General features: G+C 33.0%; 3 protein-coding genes across 3 annotated transcripts; 2 read left to right on the plus strand and 1 right to left on the minus strand.

Annotated features, from left to right (window-relative positions):
* Positions 1 to 1,751: 1,751 nt before the first annotated feature.
* LOC107491533 (ankyrin repeat domain-containing protein 2A) lies at positions 1,752 to 4,435 on the plus strand (the record flags this gene model as incomplete). The annotated part of the gene is given in 7 exon segments (XM_016112384.3): positions 1,752 to 1,894; positions 2,410 to 2,619; positions 2,719 to 2,867; positions 2,950 to 3,118; positions 3,646 to 3,738; positions 3,883 to 4,022; positions 4,108 to 4,435. Coding segments are annotated over 7 exon segments (1,004 nt in total), but the record flags the coding sequence as incomplete, so codon positions are not given.
* A 1,900-nt stretch (positions 4,436 to 6,335) lies between these two features.
* On the plus strand, positions 6,336 to 9,659 carry LOC107491532 (ankyrin repeat domain-containing protein 2B). Its single transcript, XM_016112383.3, has 9 exons — positions 6,336 to 6,455; positions 6,550 to 6,597; positions 7,328 to 7,581; positions 7,845 to 8,054; positions 8,130 to 8,278; positions 8,383 to 8,543; positions 8,640 to 8,734; positions 9,048 to 9,187; positions 9,319 to 9,659. Exons 2-9 carry the CDS (start codon positions 6,564 to 6,566, stop codon positions 9,416 to 9,418), a joined length of 1,143 nt encoding a protein of 380 aa, XP_015967869.1. The 5' UTR covers positions 6,336 to 6,455; positions 6,550 to 6,563; the 3' UTR covers positions 9,419 to 9,659.
* A 1,497-nt stretch (positions 9,660 to 11,156) lies between these two features.
* Positions 11,157 to 14,220, minus strand: LOC107491530 (COP9 signalosome complex subunit 6a). The gene is made up of 8 exons (XM_016112380.3): positions 13,697 to 14,220; positions 13,521 to 13,614; positions 13,371 to 13,432; positions 13,178 to 13,256; positions 12,818 to 12,910; positions 12,152 to 12,252; positions 11,642 to 11,697; positions 11,157 to 11,566 (listed from the first exon to the last, which is right to left on the minus strand). The coding sequence occupies exons 1-8, from the start codon at positions 14,051 to 14,053 to the stop codon at positions 11,485 to 11,487; spliced, it is 924 nt and encodes a 307-aa protein (XP_015967866.1). The 5' UTR covers positions 14,054 to 14,220; the 3' UTR covers positions 11,157 to 11,484.
* Positions 14,221 to 14,671: the final 451 nt, after the last annotated feature.

A 14,671-nucleotide genomic window follows, 5' to 3' on the forward strand; every position in this document is an offset into this window, starting at 1 on the left:
TTTTTCATTCTTTTTACAGTCTAAGTCGAGCATTCTTTCTCCTTCCATTTCCTGGATTTTAGGAACGTATTTTGATGGTATTTTTGTATATTTTGAATCTTTATTTATAAATCCTTTTTTAAAAGCATAATTATCAAAACCTGTTTCCCATTTAAATTGAGATTGATTATCCTTAGATGTTCCAGCTTCATTTTTTACTTGTATTGGAATTGCTGGTTCTTCGTCACTTGAATAATCTAGAATGTGTTCTTCATTTTCTATGTTTTCAGAATTTACTAATTCTTCTTCTATTTGAAAACCATGTTCCATAATATTATTTTCTTGAGCCATTTTTAATTGTTTAAAAAGCATTGTAACTTCTTCTAATTTTTCTTCAATATTCATAATTTCAATGGTGGTTTTACTTTTAAGTCTGTTATGTTGATTATATTTTGAAATTTTTCTTCTTTGGGATTCTCTTTTTCCTTATTTCTTTGAAATTTTATAGATAGTAAAATTTCTTCAAGCATATCTACTATAGAATTTAATTGTGGGTTAAAAGTATGATGAAGATGTGGGGAATCATTTCCATGGTAGCATTTTTTAGAAATTCCATGTGAAAAGTAAGTTTTTTCAGGTTTTTGAAGTCCTTCAATAAAACTTATAGTAAAATAAAGATTTTGAGAAAAATCATTTTGTATTGATTTTAAGAATTCAGTGTTATTACAATTAACATTGGTTAAAATCATTAATTTTTTATCTATTAGTTTTGATAATTTAATTATTTCTTCTCTTAAATCTTCTAATTTACTTTTTTTCATTAGGTGACGCTTTTCTTTATGAAGAGTTACGATTTTAAGTTAAAAGTGTGGTTTTAAAATGTGTGGTTTAGATTTTACCATGTAGGCACATCTTTAAAACAACATCTTTACCATATATTTATCCATAGAGAAAAGGCATTTATAAGATCTCGTTTTTAAGATATGCAAAGTAATGTATTATACAATTATTATTTGTTACACGTAAATGTAATTTCTTTATTTTATTGGTTTTATCAAAAGACAAGTTATTATTGTTATTGAAAAGAGGAGCTTCGCTGGAAGAAAATGGAGGAAACAGTGTTGGCAGCAAAGTGAGCCATTCATTTGAGAAGATGACGATGAAGATTGTGGGCCCCACTCTCTTTGTCCACACACGCCATTCTCTATCCATCCATCGCTCCCTATTTTCTATTTCATTTTCCACTTCCAATTTCCAACTTAAACAATAAACATATATTCATATTTATTTACTACCAACTACTTATTTATTTTATTTTATTTTATTTTATTTTCCATTGAAACACAGTTAGTACCTTATCTCCCTGCTTCTACTCAGGTTTCAACTCTCAACCTCTTCAATTTCAATACTCTCTCTCTCTCTCTCTCACAGATTCATCCTCCCTCCGCTCTTTTTTCTTCCTCCAATTACAAGTGGATTTATAGTTCTTTAATAAACAAGGGATTTAAAGTTTTAAACTATGCTCTTGAATCTTGATAGATGATGCATAAGTCATATTGAGTTATATATTTTTCTGTTTAGATGTGTGAACTTGGAATTGGAATCTTAGAATTGTTGTACATGAATTACCAGATGTGTTTGCATTTGTATGTAGGTTTCACAAAGATATTGGAGTTGCAGTCATTTATCAATACAAACTACTTGCTTCATAAAGTTTTGACTTTTGGTTGATGAATCTTTACCAAAAAATTAACATGTTGAGATTTTCTTAGATGACAAAGCTGGCACAGCAGAGAACACAAATCCCAAGGATGAAACATCCTCTGCAGATTCACAGGCTGGACGAACTTCTGGACCTGCAACTGGGTTTCCAGCCAACCCTTTCGATTTCTCTGCCATGTCTGGTCTTCTCAATGTATATCACTGTTTCCTTTCTTTTTGTATTTTGTCATATGCTTATATCTATCATACCTTTTGTATTTATTGATATTATGGATATTTTATACATTGAGTATGATTTTTGGATGCAATTTGAGCATGTCACTGCTTAATGAGTTCGCTGTTTTCATCAATTTGTGTCTTTCCAACCCTATGGTTGGAATGCCATGATTTATAAGGGAAAGAAAATGTGAACTTTTTCAGTGATCTTACTGTTGGCACTGAAACTTAAGTAGTTATTCCTAATTCATATATTCTATGTGTACTCCAAAATCTATCACCAAATCAGTTACCAGTGTATAATACATATTCAAATACAAAATACACATTGAAAGTATGTTGAAATCAATTCATTTTACAATTCCGTTGTGTTCCAAACACACCCTTAAGGTTTGTCTAATTGAAATCCATTTATGAATCTCAAAGAATTTGTATTCCATAATTGCTATTTCTTGATAAGCGCTTACTAATACTAAAATGCGGAATTCATAGGATCCAAGCATCAAAGAATTGGCTGAACAGATAGCAAAAGATCCATCATTCAATCAGATGGCTGAGCAGCTTCAGAAGAGCTTTCAAGGTGCACCACAGGAGGGTATCCCCAACTTTGATAATCAGCAATATTATCAAACCATGCAACAAGTTATGCAGAATCCTAATTTTATGACCATGGCTGAACGTTTGGGTAATGCATTGATGCAGGTATTTGTTTTTTATTAAACTTCTCCATTATATTCTTTGTTCCATGGCAGTATTTCCAGTTATAAAATGTATATATGCCGTCTCATGTCTATTTTGCAGGATCCATCAATGTCTGCCATGCTTGAAAGTTTTACAAATCCAACAAACAAAGAACAGCTTGAAGAGAGAATGGCACGCATCAAGGACGATCCATCTTTGAAACATATCTTAGACGAGATAGAGAACGGCGGTCCTGCTGCTATGATGAAGTTTAGACACTAACATATCTTTCTGTTATCTTCTACTGTTTTTAAAATTTCGATATGTTTTGAAGTGATAAATTTCATGCAGATACTGGAATAACGAGGAGGCTTTACGGAAGTTGGGGCAAGCAATGGGCCTTCCAACTTCTGCAGATGCAGCTGCTTCTGCTGAAAATCCAGGGGCAGATGAGACTGAAGATGTGGGAAATGAAGATGAATCACTTGTTCATCACACTGCTAGTATTGGTGATGTGGAGGTACTATGTCAATACAACACTTTCTGTATATGTACACATGCTTTGAACCTTTTTGCCTTCTTTTAAAGAATCATGAATATTTATGTTTTGGTTGTAGTTATCCTCAAAATTCCTTCCACTTTCATTTCTTATGTTATTTGAAAAGAATTCCTCTTGTAAGGTTGTGGAGGGAACAAAGAAATAGTCTAAGTAGGAACTTGGGTATCATTTCATTTGCAGAATCCTGTAGGTTAAAACCTTCTAATTTTCTATAAACCAACCCCGTGTTAAATTAATGGAAATCAGGTGTGTATTAAGTTTGTATTTTGCATATCATTGTGTTGCAATGGGTTGTTTGCTTAATTTCTTTTGTTAACTTTGAAGGAACATAAACTAAACAGAACTAAAATTGTCTGTATTATTGAGTGTTTATTTGATTGTTAACCTTCATGCAGCTGATCTTATATTGTCCAATTTAGCCATTGTTGTATCTGGGCATAATTTGAAAAATAAAAAATTGACAGCTAACATTTTATTTAATCAAATAGGGCTTGAAAAATGCACTAGCCTCTGGTGGCGACAAGGATGAAGAAGATGCCGAGGGAAGAACTGCTTTACATTTTGCATGTGGATATGGCGAGGTATACTAGTATTAAAGTTCCTCCTTGGTTCTCTCCTACAAAGCTGCACACACAAAATAAAAGAGAATCAGGAATGTAAATTTTATGACTATCATTAGGCTCTTGCTTTCTATGGCTTAACGGACACAGTTGATATGATTCCAGGTGAAGTGTGCACAAGTTCTGATTGAGGCTGGAGCAAAAGTGGATGCTTTGGATAAGAATAAGAACACAGCTCTTCATTATGCAGCTGGTTATGGCAGGAAGGAGTGTGTTGCCCTACTCCTTGAAAATGGTGCTGCAGTGTAAGTATCAAGTATAATTAGTCTTTTCAGATTGTGCTTAATTAGTATAATTTGTTTGTCCTTAATTACCTCTTTCAATTTGCAGTACTCTCCAGAACATGGACGGTAAAACTCCTATAGATGTTGCGAAGCTAAACAATCAAAGTGATGTCTTAGAGCTGCTTGAAAAAGATGCTTTCCTGTAGTTGTAAGCCATAATGAATGCCATGTTGTAAGCAACAAAGAAAAAAAGTGGGAAAAAAAAGAAGGGAAATGAGAGGAAAAGTTGCCATGTGAGTGATATGATATCTTTTGGTTTTATCCAAGTTTAATTTGTTGCGTGTAAAAACTATATTGATTCCTTTGTAAGTGTTGGATGTCAGTCCATCATAAAATTTGATCTCTCTGTAACTTGTTATGCGTGGATTGTGTTACACTGCATGCTTTTGTAGTATTTTGTAGTATTCATCCTTGATACCTAATGCGTTCATGAATAAATTAGCTCGAGATTTATAAGAGTAATTTTATAGTTTTTTAATAAAAGAAAATAGTAATTACTACAACTAGTATGTTTATGATAACAATAATAGTTTGGATATAATTCAAAGCTTCAAAACTAATGTTAAACAACATTGAATAGAACTTTTATGAGTAAGGCTTGGATTGGTAAAACTTTTGGAAGAGGTGTTTGTGCTTTTTAAAAGTTCAAGTTTCTCATTTTGTGTTTGGTAAATAAAAAAGATGACAGTTTCTAAAAGATCGGATATTTTTGAATGCACTTAAAGTAGAGCTTTTTAAAGTTGGCATGTGTTTTTAAAAATGTAAAAGTCTAATATAACCTCATATGTTAATTAATTTCAAATTTAATGCTTACATTTATGTTTATTATAGTGTTTTTAAATTGTAAAAGTTATTTTACCAAATATAATTATTATTTTTTGTATTTATTGAAAGTTTTTTTTAATTTGATTTACCAAACATAAATGTTATAACTTTTAAAAAACTATCCTTTAAAAATTAGATTTTTTTTGAAAGAAAGCTCAACACACTCAGTGGAGTGTACATAATCAAAAAATAAATGCTACCCAACCCCTATGTCATCTCGGACATAGTCATCAACAACGACTTAGTTTTAATGCCACTCTTTAGAACAACAAAACGATCTAGCAACGCAATCCACCGCAATTGTTGCCTTATTCTGAAAAATGTGTTCATTTCTACACAACCAGACATTTCATATAATTGGAAAGAATCCCACTAACCATGTTTTAGGCTCGTCTCTTCTCATAGGCATCATCCTCCAACACTAGAGTGTTCTTTTATAGTTCATGGGATACTCCAAACACGACCCACATGAGTAATTCATGCACACCATACCTGCTAAGCAAACTCACACGTAATAAACAAATGTTATACAGATTCAACTTCCTTGTTACACATAACACAAATGTTATTATTCCAATCAATGATACCCAATCTACTCAAACAGTCTTTTGTATTGACTCGCTCTACTAGTACGAACCAAGTAAGCAGCTCAACTCAAGGGGGCACTAGTCCTTTCTAGATTCCATTTGTGAATTTGTATATATCTAAGGATATCATCGATCAGAGTTTGTTCCTGCAAAACCTACACAAATGAGTTAGTAGTATAAACGCTTTTCTTGTCAAATTTTCACATCACTCTATCTTGTACTCCTGCTATCAATGTCACAACATGCAAGATATCACACAGTTGATTCAAGTTGTCAAATTTTATAAACTATTTTTAAAAAATAAAAATTTTATCAAACTAAGTCTAAATACATTGTTAGTGGTAAGGGTAACTTACCATACAATAAAACTTGAGAATATATTCTTTAATGATAAAAGTTGACATAAATAATAATATTGTGATATATAAATTTTCCACACTAGTTTGAAAGATGATACTTAATAAAATACATAACAGAAAAAAATGAATTATATTAAAATTACGAGAGTTTGTTCTATACAAATGCTAACAATGTAAAAAGTTAATTTCTTTTTTGTAATTAAATTTTACTGTAGGATTATAGTAACAATGAGAGGAATTAGAATTAGAATTAAATAGAAATTACGATATTTAATATTTATATTTATCACTGTTAAAATTAGAAATTAATTTTGACGTGAGAGGATGTGGGTAACAGAGAATCACATGATATAGAGTTGGCCATTCATATGACAGAAAAGTTGAATTTTGAGGGCCCAATCCATATCATTATCATATTCACCTCTCTCTCTGTTTCAGCTGTTCAGCTCAGTAAAACAACTTAACAACAGTAACTAATAATTAATAAATAGATAATACTCGTAGCTTAGTCTGAAAACTTCAAACCCTCAAAACTTAAAGGGGTTTGGTTTTGTTTCGCTTCCACTGTGTCTCACTCACTCTTCGCTTTCAATTCATCCATTCCCAATCAGAATCAGAATCAGGTCTCAGCTTCGAACCTCTTTCCTTACTCTTCCATTTCTTATAATTTGATCTTCATTCTAATCGTACCCTAATATCTCCTTCTCTTTGTTTCAGCTGCTTCTTCCGCTATGGCTTCCACTTCCCAAAAGGAAATCATTTCTGGTTATACCTCTATTACTATTCCTATTTCATTTCTGTATTGTTCGCCGCGCACCGCGGTTTCTAGATTTGTAGCTGTAATTACATCTGTATCAGTTTCTAATTTCACACTTTGTTCTTGGATTCGTTTCTTTCTTCCCCCAATTCCGTGATATTTTTTTTTAATCTATTCCAAGTCGAACTTTGATCCATGGTTTTTCCATTCTTTGTTTCTCTGTAGATTGTGAAAATCAATTCATTATGCTTGTTGTGCATCGAATTTAGGATATGGCTTTGGTAAAAATTTTCCTGCGTTATTAGGATACGATCATACGAAGACTGGCAATTTTGGCATTTACTTTGGTAATTGAAAGTCTCTATATATATTCGCAGATTCTTTTATGAAATCAAAACTAGAGAGGAAATTAGTATTACCTCTTGGTTCCTCTGGCTCCCTTCTCGTTTCTTTCATGATTTTATAATACCTGCTGTTATTACTTAGGATCTGTTTTTGTCTACCGTTTCCTTTTAGTGGAAACCACCATGTGAACGTTCTATTCCATTTTGTTAAATTTTTTGTTATTTTGTATGTGTATGTGTGTCTGGTGTGTGTTTTTCGTTGTATATTTCCTAGATTGTTATCGTTAATCTCTCCTCACCATTCAGTTGTTTTTGTACTTACAATGTTAAATAACTGTCTTGGGTTCTTGGATCTTAAATTGCGTTAGTTTAACACGGGTGAATATTTTATTAGATGGCAAGGCTGCTGCAGCAGAGAAGAAAAATTCCAAGGATGAAACATCTTCGAAAGATTCACAGGGAGGACAAAAAGCTGCTTCTGAATCTTTTGTTTGTTTAGATGAAAAGGCTGCTGCAGCAGAGAATAAAAACTCCAAGGATGAAACATCTTCAAAAGATTCACAGGGAGGACAAAGAGCTACTTCTGGATCTGCACCTGGGTTTCCACCCAACCCTTTTGATTTCTCCGCAATGTCTGGTTTGCTCAATGTATGTCATTGTCTCTTTTATTTTGATATTGTACTATATATATTATGTCTGCTGGAATTACGAAAAGATTGGCCATGTTATTGTTAATGAGCATTTTCATTTCACTTTATGGGCATGTTCCATCTTATAGAAAATCTTATTTTTGTACATGCCAGTTTTTTTGGATCTTAGTGGTGCATTGTTTTGAAGCCAATAGTGAGACAACAATATAACCCATGCATTTCAAGTCCATATTACTAATGCTTAAAATCCGGAATGCATAGGATCCAAGTATCAAGGAACTGGCTGAGCAGATAGCAAAAGACCCATCGTTCAATCAAATGGCCGAGCAGCTTCAGAAAACTTTTCATGGTGCAACACAGGATAGTATCCCTAGCTTCGATAATCAGCAATATTATTCTACCATGCAGCAGGTGATGCAGAATCCTAACTTCATGACCATGGCTGAGCGCCTGGGTAATGCATTGATGCAGGTATTTATAAACTCCCTGTACTCTGTTATATAAAATATCTATTGGTTGATAACATATCTATACTGTCTATCTCAGGATCCATCTATGTCTTCCATGCTTGAAAGTCTTACTAGTCCTTCAAATAAAGATCAGCTTGAGGAGAGAATGGCACGCATAAAAGAAGATCCATCTTTGAAGCATATTTTAGATGAGATAGAGACTGGTGGTCCTGCTGCTATGATGAGGTTTAGATGGCAAAATTTCTTATCTTTTTGGCCTATTTCCAAATTTCTCAGTTCACTGTTTTCTGAATTTTAAATAGTTTCTGAAGTGTTTCTCTTTTGTGCAGATATTGGAATGATGAGGACGTTTTGCGGAAGTTGGGACAGGCCATGGTGCCAAATTCTGGAGAAGCAGCTGCTTCTGCTGAAAATGCTGTGCCAGATGAGACAGAAGATGTGGGTGAAGATGAATCAATTGTTCATCAAACTGCTAGTGTGGGTGATGAGGAAATCATATATATATTATTAAATTCATGCATTCTTTTATTATTCTGGGTATGATTTAGCAAGCTATATGAGAACTAAAACTTTACACATTTCAATTAGGGCTTGAAAAATGCTCTAGCCTCTGGCGCTGACAAGGACGAAGAAGATTCAGAGGGAAGAACTGCTTTACATTTTTCCTGTGGATATGGAGAGGTATGCTAATATGCAGTAAAATACTTTCTCATCTTTTACATCTTATTTTCTTGTTTCTTGTAAATTTGTAATTTTGGTAGCAATGGAGGATTTAAAGCATTGGTGGTTGTGGTTGTGGTAAAGGAGGTAGCTAGTGGCAATAATAGCTGTGGAGTGTGGATGGTGCTATATGGTACTGACATTCTCTGAGCTTCCTGTTTCTTCCAAGTTGTGTGAGAAGCAAAGGAAACCTCATCGGGAACTAGAAGTTTAGGGTTATAGCTAGGCTCTTCTATGACTGAAATCTGAAATGATGCTCTTGATATTACTCCAGGTGAAGTGTGCACAAATTCTCCTTGAGGCAGGCGCAAAAGTAGATGCTTTGGATAAGAATAAGAACACGGCTCTTCATTATGCAGCTGGTTATGGCAGGAAGGAATGTGTTGCCCTTCTCCTTGAAAATGGTGCTGCAGTGTAAGTAACGTCAGATTATCGCTTTTGATAATTTCTAACTCTTCATGCCAATTTAATAAACTATGTGCACAAATGGATACAATCTTTAAATTGTTCATCCTACTTTGTTTCTTATCTCGTCCAATATGCAGCACTCTCCAGAACATGGACGGGAAAACTCCAATAGATGTTGCGAAGCTAAACAATCAAAATGATGTTCTAAAGCTGCTCGAAAAAGATGCTTTCCTGTAATGGCAAGGCACAGTGGCATGCGATCACCAAGTAGGAAAAAGAAACCGAGGGTAAAAGAGAGGCATCATCGTGACTTTTACTTTTTTTAAATATTTCGGTGTGTTAAAACTAAATTCCTTTTAGAGGATGGGATTACACCGCGAATTTTTTTTTTAAATATACTTATGTAAACTTGTAATGCATGGGTTGTCGCACTGCATTATTTTTACGTAGTGGCATGAAGAAATTATTTTTGTCGTTAGTTCATATCGACTACTTGTTTTCATTTGCGAGGTTCTAGTGAGACTGTCTCCCATTCAACCAACAATAAGAAAGACAAGGGATTAGGGAAAAAGTTTTTTAAAGTTTGGAATATTTCGATCTACTGCGTGTTTTGAACCTAAAATGTTAAATCTTTTTAAGAACTCCCAGCTAATATAAAGTTATTCAAAAATGTTACATGAATACAAAAAATTAATTGTTAAAATAGTTAGTATGTATTTGTATATAAACATATATAATTTATTTTTAATGTGTATTTTATATTTTAATATGTATTTTATTTGATTGAGTTATTGGCTAAATTTTTATAGGAATCACGCAAATAAAGATATTTAAAATGTGTTTTTTTAAAAATATTTTTTAGTAATTAAAATTCAATACATATAACTAATTAAATCGTGTAATTTTTGTCAAAATTAGATCTAACATTAATTTGGCCAAAAACTTGATGAACTAGTTATTTCTCAAAAAATATTAATTTAGATTGGTTTAAAAATCGCGATTTTTTTGCCAAATCAGTTTTTTCGATCTAATTATGATAAAAATAATACAGTTTATTCGATTATATATATTAAATTTTAATTATTAAAAAATATCGTTTAAAAATGACGTTTTAGACGTCTCTGAGTGAGAGTGGCTCCCAATTTTTATATACATGTAATATAATTATACAACAATGCATACAAAAATATCCCATCCAAAATTCATTATCATCTCATCATACATGTCAATTTATACTAATACATAATGTCATGTATATCTTGTATTTTGTATATACTTTGTATCGGTTAAATTTATTTATTCAAATTTATTCATATCTTAATTTCAGTTATTTCAAATTTAATATAATTTTAATCTATCAAACACAGACACTTTGTTGAATTAATGAGTATGATATGCATGTTTATTTTAATAGAAAATAAAAAATAAAAAATTTTTCTCCGAACATACTTAGACACACACACACATAAATACCATCACAAGTTAGCATATCCAAATTTAAAAATAATATATATTATTATTTATTAAAACAAAAAATATTTTAAATACTTTTATATAGTTAAAAGAAGATATTAAAAATAATTAAAATATTATTTTATATTTTAGTACAAATAAAATATAAAAGATTCATTATAATTTATCTAAAAAATACCTTATATTTTATATACACACCGTGTTTCGATGTCTCGTAAAATTGTAAAATTTTAAAATTTGTGTATTCGCATATCCCATACCTATCCATCATAGATTTTAATTAAAATGACGGTTAATATTAACTTTATACTTTCCAAAAATTGTATATCTATAGTTTTTATTTTTAAACCATATTATAATATTTGCTCTCTTAAATATATTCAATTTTATTGTACAGGATAAGCTACAAAAGTAATATAAAGTATATCGTTTTTAGTCATTTTGTATTCCATGATCATCCCAACAATTCTCTTTTTTCTCAAAATCAAGATTGACAAAAATGTATCCAAACACAAATTACATTAACATCAATTCAATTTTAATCAAAATTAATTCCGTAAATGCACATTTATACCATCCCTTTGCAAACATTAATCCAAATACGTATTTAGTAAACCACTTTTACAGGAACCCAGAAACAAAATACTATTTTCCTCTTCCGCTACAGGGCACCAGTACATGTAACTTCCTACTTTCCTTACCTCTGTTCCCTTAGAATCTGAGCAATTACTAAAACACTGATAATTCATGTTTAAGCAGCAGATAGAGGGGGGGACACTACATCTACAGACTTTGAAAAAGATGACCAGATATGAGCAACCAAGTAGCTTTCACATAAAAGCAGTTCGTCCACCCCTTCTGCTATGCCTGTCGTATGCAGTATTGAATTTGTCCACCAATTCATTCATTGTACTGCAGGAATGACAAGGAAGTTATATAAAAACAAAAGCTGAAAGAAAAATGAAGACAGTTGCAATTACGTCATACCTTGAGCAGTTGGTCAACATTGCAAGGTAGCTAATCAATAAAGTGTCGTTGTATTCCTAAAGGGGAAAGAAGATAACATAAGCATCAGAATTTTACATAAGTAATTAATTATGCTACCTTAATCATGATATTGAGCCCACAACCATATGAAACCTTACCCCTATCCTTACTTATAAACAACTTTAACATCATTATATGGCAATATTCTAAAATTTCCATGTCCTCCAAGACCAAGAGTCCTCATGTAATTGCAATGGTGCCTTAACTCTACCTCTTTCAACAAATAAATTGGCACAACTAGCATGAAAGAATTGATTAATCATCATAATATAAACCCAACTTCCTTTCTCTTATCGCAGACCAAAGCACATGCATATTTTAGTGACCAACCATTATATGATGCTCTCAAGCAAAAAATATATCCGGCAAAATTGGGTCTATCACTGCTTATTACTATTCTATACAAAATGCATGCTCCCTAGTCCAAATTTGATAAAGTAATCTACTCACCATTAAGAAATCATCTTGAAATTTCCCAGATTCAATAGCAGGCAATCTTCTCAGGAGACTTGACACTTGTCTTAACAGTGAATTTTCACAAGGAACATCACCTGCATTTTAAACAAAGGTTGAAACAATAGTTACTACTGGAAGTTTCAACATATGTGGACCCTGTATGATAATATTGTTCAAGCCAGAAACAGAAATACTTCCCATGGAAACACTGTGCACCTATTAACTTGAACGTGGCTTAGCAAACTAGTTGAGTGTTGAATTCACTTAAAATATGTGATAAATAAAAACTTCAAAATTAGATTTTTCTTAGCAGAGATTAAGCTACATAAATAGCAGAATGCAGATAGACCAATAGAAAATCCTACTAGTAAATAAGTACCCCCCCCCTTTTTTTTTTTCAAAGAAAATGATTACTTTATGAATTGATGACTTTGATCCTAAATCTTATCTAGCTAATTGTTGCATGTCAAAGATTTTATTTATGCCAATCTCTTTACCAGAATAGATAAATAACTACATGAAAATTAAAAACTTTGCTATTTATTATGACTGAATAATTTAAAAATATGATATTTTTATATAAGTGGGAAAGTTTTCCAATAATATTACTGAATATCTCATCATTAAATTCCAGTTTTTCACTAAAGATTGCCCACATACCTTTTTGCATTGCTAGCAAATAGTGATGCAGCACCTTAATTCTGCTATGAAGCATTTTGATGGCACTGTGTATACCAGTAAGGTGAGCAGCCACTGTAAAAGGAACACAACGTGGCATTAATTAGATGCAACTATAAAAAAGCCAAGCTTTATCCCACTTGGAAGAGTCAGCCACATCTAAATTATAGTAAAGTTGGGCCTTCCTCTAGAGACATTAATTTGATTATCATCAAATTTGTTATGAAATAGTCATAAAATTTTATAACAATAACAGAAGCCAAACTTGTTTGTCTTAAAAATAGGCTTGCTGAGCAAATTAAAAACCATATTGGAAATTTAGGGTCAATGAGGAACCCTCACATTGTGTGGCCGCAGAACCACCATCCGACGGCTTAAGATGAGCAACATGGTCCACTGAGATCCGTTCTGCTTCGACAGTCTTCAACAGAACGAGAACAAGGGAAGGAGAAGGAGTAAATCTATGAACTTATTAAGGAGCATAAATCTAAAACATGAAAAACGAAAGGTAGCAAAACAGTCATGAAAACCGAACCTCAATAGTATAGCTGGAGCGAACAAAAATAAGTTGGGGAATTCCGTCTATAACATGCAGTTCTGCAAGCATCATTCAACAATAACACAGAAATCCATTCCTCAGTACATAAAAGACAATGAAAAAGCAAACGAATGACAACATACATACCGCTTTCAAAAATAGTGACAGGGAGATCCCTCTGAGAATGATTGATGGAAGGGTTCAGGAGAACATAAACAGGACTCTCATTGATATCCATCAACTGTTAGGATTAAGGGGACAGTATGAAATCATGAACATATATTGAATTGAATTGAATTGGATTGGATTAGGGTAGGGCTTACAGCTTTGTGAATGTGCATGTCGGATTCGTGGGCGTCGGTGCCGGTGGAGTACCAACCGAGGATATAGAAGTGAGGGAAGACCTTCTTGTAGAGCTCCTGCTTCTTCTCGAGGAAGGCGCGGTCGAGGGAGTGGGTGGAAGAGTCGTAGAGGAGCTCGAAGCTGTTGAAGATCTCGACGGTGCGACCCTTCTGGACCCCTATGACGCCACCGTAGACCCGCGGAGCAGAGGAATTGGAAGAAGCATTAGAATTGGGAGGGTTGAGCTGCGACTTGACGCGAGTGTAGTGGTCGGAGATGTTCACGATCACCAATGGATGCACCTTGAACGTCAATCCGCTGCTGGACGAAGACGCCATTGCTTCAATTAGGATTAGGGTTTTGAAAGAATGAATTGATTGGGGGTTTTAGGGTTCCTGTTGTATCATATTCAACTTACTACTCACTTGTACTGCTATCTTCTGTTACCCTCACCACACCACCCTTCCTTCTTTCTACGCCCTGCTTGTGTTTGCCTCGCCTCTAAAACAAAAAATTGATAATTCATAAGTAATAATTTAATTTCAAAAACAAATTATAAAATTGCCAGCTAGATTACTACAACAAATTGAATTATTCAGTAATATGATAACAGTTCTTTTCTTTTTTATTTTTTTTGGACTTGAAATAACAGTTACACATTAGGGTTTTGAACAAAAAAAAACCCTAAGAAGAAGAAAATAAAAAATGTAACCTTTTTTTTGGGTGCGGGAAGGGGGAGTGAAACAAGAGAGACTGAAAAAACAAAACCAAGAGAAGAAATAGCAGAACTAACCAAAAAGCCCATTGGACATTGCTAAAAAGACTAAAACAAAGGAAAGCCCAAAGAAGACTTGGTTTATAAGAAACCCAAGTCTTAGGAAAAAAACCAAGAACTTCCAAATGACATCTAACGATTCTGTTATTAGAAAAGAAAAAACAAACATAACGATTCTCTT

The sequence above is a fragment of the Arachis duranensis genome, chromosome 5 (assembly GCF_000817695.3).
Source record: "Arachis duranensis cultivar V14167 chromosome 5, aradu.V14167.gnm2.J7QH, whole genome shotgun sequence".
NCBI classification, from domain to species: domain Eukaryota; kingdom Viridiplantae; phylum Streptophyta; class Magnoliopsida; order Fabales; family Fabaceae; genus Arachis; species Arachis duranensis.

Excerpts from the sequence above, each read along its gene's own strand:
- LOC107491532 (XM_016112383.3), top strand. The coding sequence starts at position 6,564 with ATGGCTTCCACTTCCCAAAAGGAAATCATTTCTG. Across the intron at positions 8,544-8,639 it reads TGCTAGTGTGGGTGATGAGG|AGGGCTTGAAAAATGCTCTA; the intron begins AAATCATATATA and ends CACATTTCAATT. Across the intron at positions 8,735-9,047 it reads TTTCCTGTGGATATGGAGAG|GTGAAGTGTGCACAAATTCT; the intron begins GTATGCTAATAT and ends ATATTACTCCAG.
- LOC107491530 (XM_016112380.3), bottom strand. The coding sequence starts at position 14,053 with ATGGCGTCTTCGTCCAGCAGCGGATTGACGTTCAAGGTGCATCCATTG. Across the intron at positions 13,257-13,370 it reads GCTCCAGCTATACTATTGAG|ACTGTCGAAGCAGAACGGAT; the intron begins GTTCGGTTTTCA and ends GTTCTGTTGAAG. Across the intron at positions 12,911-13,177 it reads TGGTTCTGCGGCCACACAAT|TGGCTGCTCACCTTACTGGT; the intron begins GTGAGGGTTCCT and ends TTCCTTTTACAG.